Consider the following 3452-nt stretch of genomic DNA (forward strand, 5'->3'; position numbering starts at 1 on the left):
GCCCATCAGGACCAGCAGACACCGCATGAACTACAAGAGCTTTTCTGACCCCCCTGTTCTGGGCTCCCCAGCCCACAGAAACCCCGCACAGCACACCCCATGTGGGCATTTCCAGACAGTCAGTGCCCAGTGCTCCCTCCTGGCCACGAGAGGGCAATGCTACACCACTGGTGCCTCGCCCCTCCAAGCCGATACAGAATTCGTGACACAGCAAAAAGCCCAGCTGTGCCAGTCCCCAGCACACACTCAAAGGTCAAACTACACAGGGCCCCTGCGCCCCCCAGAAAGGAACGACAACTCCAGCCCCGCACCGTGCCATCCTGTGGCTGTGCTCACCGAACACCCTTGCATCAGACCCTCCCCGCTGCTGCAGCCCCTAAAATCTCAGTCAGCCTGGCTGGGGCTCTTGTTTTTCCTTTGAACACCAAAGCACCTAGAGCTGCAGCCCTGGACTGGGACTTCGGTGTGCATGGCACTGCACAAATGGCAACCTGTTCCAGGGGTTTTCAACACCACAGACAGGCAAAGAAAGATGGGGACAACTAGAAGATGAGAGACTGCAGGCCATAGGGTGGGCAGCAGTCTGGGCACCAGTGGCCTAGCCGCCGTAAGGCTTTGCGTGGATACCACGGCTTGGAAGAGGGGGATAACGAGCTTCAGGAAGGGTTCTGGAAGAGGACCGTGAGGCTGAGGCAGCACGGCAGCTGGTCACAGGAGGCTCATCCCAAGGGTGAGGGAGAGAAAGCCTAACATGGGCGATGGGGGTCGGCCCCAGGGCTGACAGGAGACAAGGCTCTCTGCAGGACCCAGCAGAAATGTCACAGCAGGCGCAGGCAAGGTACTCAGCCTCAGCTCAGTGCCTCTGCCCCCAATGTATCACTTCAGGAGCCAAGGGGTTAACAACGCTGAGACTGGCTGAGCCAACTCCAGGCTGCTACATCTCATTTTAATTTTTTCCCCTGCTGTTGGTAATGAGGAGAAAAATGATCTACCAAGAGCTTTGTATTCCTGCGCTCTGCATAGCAACAAGCATCCGTTACCTGGCAACAGCTCCGGCAACAGCAGAGGATCCATTTTTCCTTTCACTGGCTGCAGGCTCTGAAATTGGAGGGGGAAGGGGAAGAAATCAAGCCAGCATCACACCTGAACAGCTTCCCCTCTTCCCCCCGCCTCCCCTGGGAGCCCTGCAGCTAAAGGGAATGGGCAGACGGATGCACAAGGGCCTCCTGTCCTTCTCCAAAGTCCACGAGCACCCCCACCCACCATGCATCAGCACCCTGAGCAGAAGGGCAGCCCCTGCCCACCAAAACTGACCTTCTTCCAGGAAACAGGCCCCACATTTCCCCTAGTCCCCAGCTCCACGGCACACCAGCAGCAGGCCCAGGCCAGGCACTGTGCCACACCCCTTCACTCTTTTCCTCACCAGGCCCTCTCCTTTCACTATCCTGGACCCCCGAGACCCCACCTCCAGTGGAGGAGCACTACAGGCAGGCTCCAAAACCACCTCCTGCTAAAGGGACAGTTGGGAGAGAAGGTCTCCCAAAGCTGCCTCTTAGCCTTGTTCAAGTGAGTGATGCCAATACCAGGACGCAGCCTGAACCCACACGTTCCCCAGGCCGCTGTTCTCTTACTCTCCAAACTGAAGGACGGAGACTCATCACTTCCCTCATTCACAGGAGTAACGAGGCTCATTCGCAGACACAGCTTCCCATCAGCCGCAGCGAGCACGGCAGAATCCCCTCTGTCACGCTCTTCCGATACGTCTGCTGATGTCATAGCACTCTCCACAGTGACATTGTTGGTCCCCAGGGTGCCCTCTGCTGTGACCTCACTGGTTGCTATGGTGCTGTCTGGGCAGCTGCCAACCTCTAAAGTCGGGGGGAACAAGTGAGGGAGAGAGAGAAGACAAACAAGCACAGAAGTCAGACCCACCCAACAGTAAAACCCCGGGGCTTTGGTTTGCAGCAAATTCTGCTTTGCCTCTGTTTGATATCACATCAGCTGCTGCTTCACAAAGCTGACCAGAAGAGACCTGACATTCCAAAGGCAGAGAAGCATAAGGGACAATCTTGCCTTAGTGAAGGGAAAGAGATTAATCTATCCGAGCATCCCTCGACTAACACAGCACAGTGCGGAGAAGCTGCACCGGGTCGGCCTCCTGTGGCACACCATGCTCATCCTCTTTAGGACCAAATGTCCAAACGTCCTCTTCAGGGACATGGACAGAGTGCAATGGGGAGGGTGTAGGAATGAGGAAATGTGGTGTAACCATGCAGTAGGTGAAGGGATGTTTTAATATATCAGGTACAAGTCTCACAATCTTCCAGGAATCCGTGGTTTGAAAGAAAGACACACGCAATGCTAATGGTGGCAGGAGGAAGTATGAGCAACCACAGATTTGGTAATGTAGGAGAAAAGGTGCGTGAACAGCAGCAAGGAAATTAGAAAGCTGAACTTCGCGTTGGGAGGCATAGGCAGAAACCCACCAGAAATAAACAAAGAATGTAAGAAGGTTTTGTGTACCGGGAATAATAAGGTAGGTATGCCTGGCAGTCTGGGCTAGACTCGACCCGCTTCTATATTTCAGATGGCGATGATGGTGAAGTGACAGAATCAGGGGGAGAGAGACAGAAGACGTGGATTCTTTGCTTCTGAGAGTGAATCTGCAGGAGCCAGCCAGTATGGGACAGCTCGAATCTCCCTCACTAGCCCAATTTGAAATATTCTCATCATATGCTTGTAGCTATTACTGTGCAGGTGTGGTCCTTAGCAAGTATTACAACATTGCTATCCAATATAGAGCTGGAATTGTATTATGGTATGTCAGAACATTTGTTTAAAGTAACTGTATAACATCTGTTGGCCTTCAGATTCAAGGAATTTTAGCTGAATTACTGATATGAGTCAATCAGATTTCAGAGGGCTGACGTGCCCTGCTCACAGCACTAGACGAGGCAGGGCTTGGCTGATGTTACTCCCAAGTCTTCCATTGGGTCCTATATCAAAAATCAAATCCATTTCCACTGCAAAATAGGGCCTTTCTATCCAAACTCACCAATTGGAGTGCTGTGTCTTCTAGGTCCCTTTTGAAGCTGATTAATAGGGGATGGAGTCAGGCTGGTCAAGGGCTGAATTATATCACCCTCCTTTGGCAAGGTGAAATGAAATGAAGTTCCTAAAAGAGAGAAAACACTGCATTATTCACCTTGGGAGTGTGGCAGAAAGCCACCTTGGTTTCTCCCCAAAAATCTCTGCCCTGTGACACTGTGATTTAAATCTCTGTGCTGTGACCTTTCAATTAGGATGGGCCCAGCACACAGGGGACCACACCCTCAGCCTGTCTCTTTAGGGAACTGGAGCTGGCTGCATTCCTGAGGGAGGGGGAAACCTGCTCCCTCTGCCTACGTGACTTGCATCACTTACCTGGGTAAGGGGTTTCTACCTGGGGAGCT

General features: G+C 52.8%; 1 protein-coding gene across 5 annotated transcripts in view; it reads right to left on the reverse strand.

The window, feature by feature from the left end:
• The window catches only part of TP53BP1 (tumor protein p53 binding protein 1), a 73483-nt gene that overhangs the window by 21497 nt on the left and 48534 nt on the right, over positions 1-3452 (reverse strand). For all 5 annotated transcript variants that reach the window (XM_019503865.1, XM_019503862.1, XM_019503863.1 and 2 more), the window contains 3 exons: positions 3056-3175; positions 1632-1868; positions 1041-1098 (listed from right to left, as the gene is read on the reverse strand). In XM_019503865.1, the coding sequence (XP_019359410.1) occupies positions 1041-1098; positions 1632-1868; positions 3056-3175 (415 nt within the window). The remainder of the gene's footprint in view (positions 1-1040; positions 1099-1631; positions 1869-3055; positions 3176-3452) is intronic.

The sequence above is a fragment of the Gavialis gangeticus genome, unplaced genomic scaffold, assembly GCF_001723915.1.
Source record: "Gavialis gangeticus isolate Ggan-Ray unplaced genomic scaffold, GavGan_comp1, whole genome shotgun sequence".
In the NCBI taxonomy this organism is placed as follows: domain Eukaryota; kingdom Metazoa; phylum Chordata; order Crocodylia; family Gavialidae; genus Gavialis; species Gavialis gangeticus.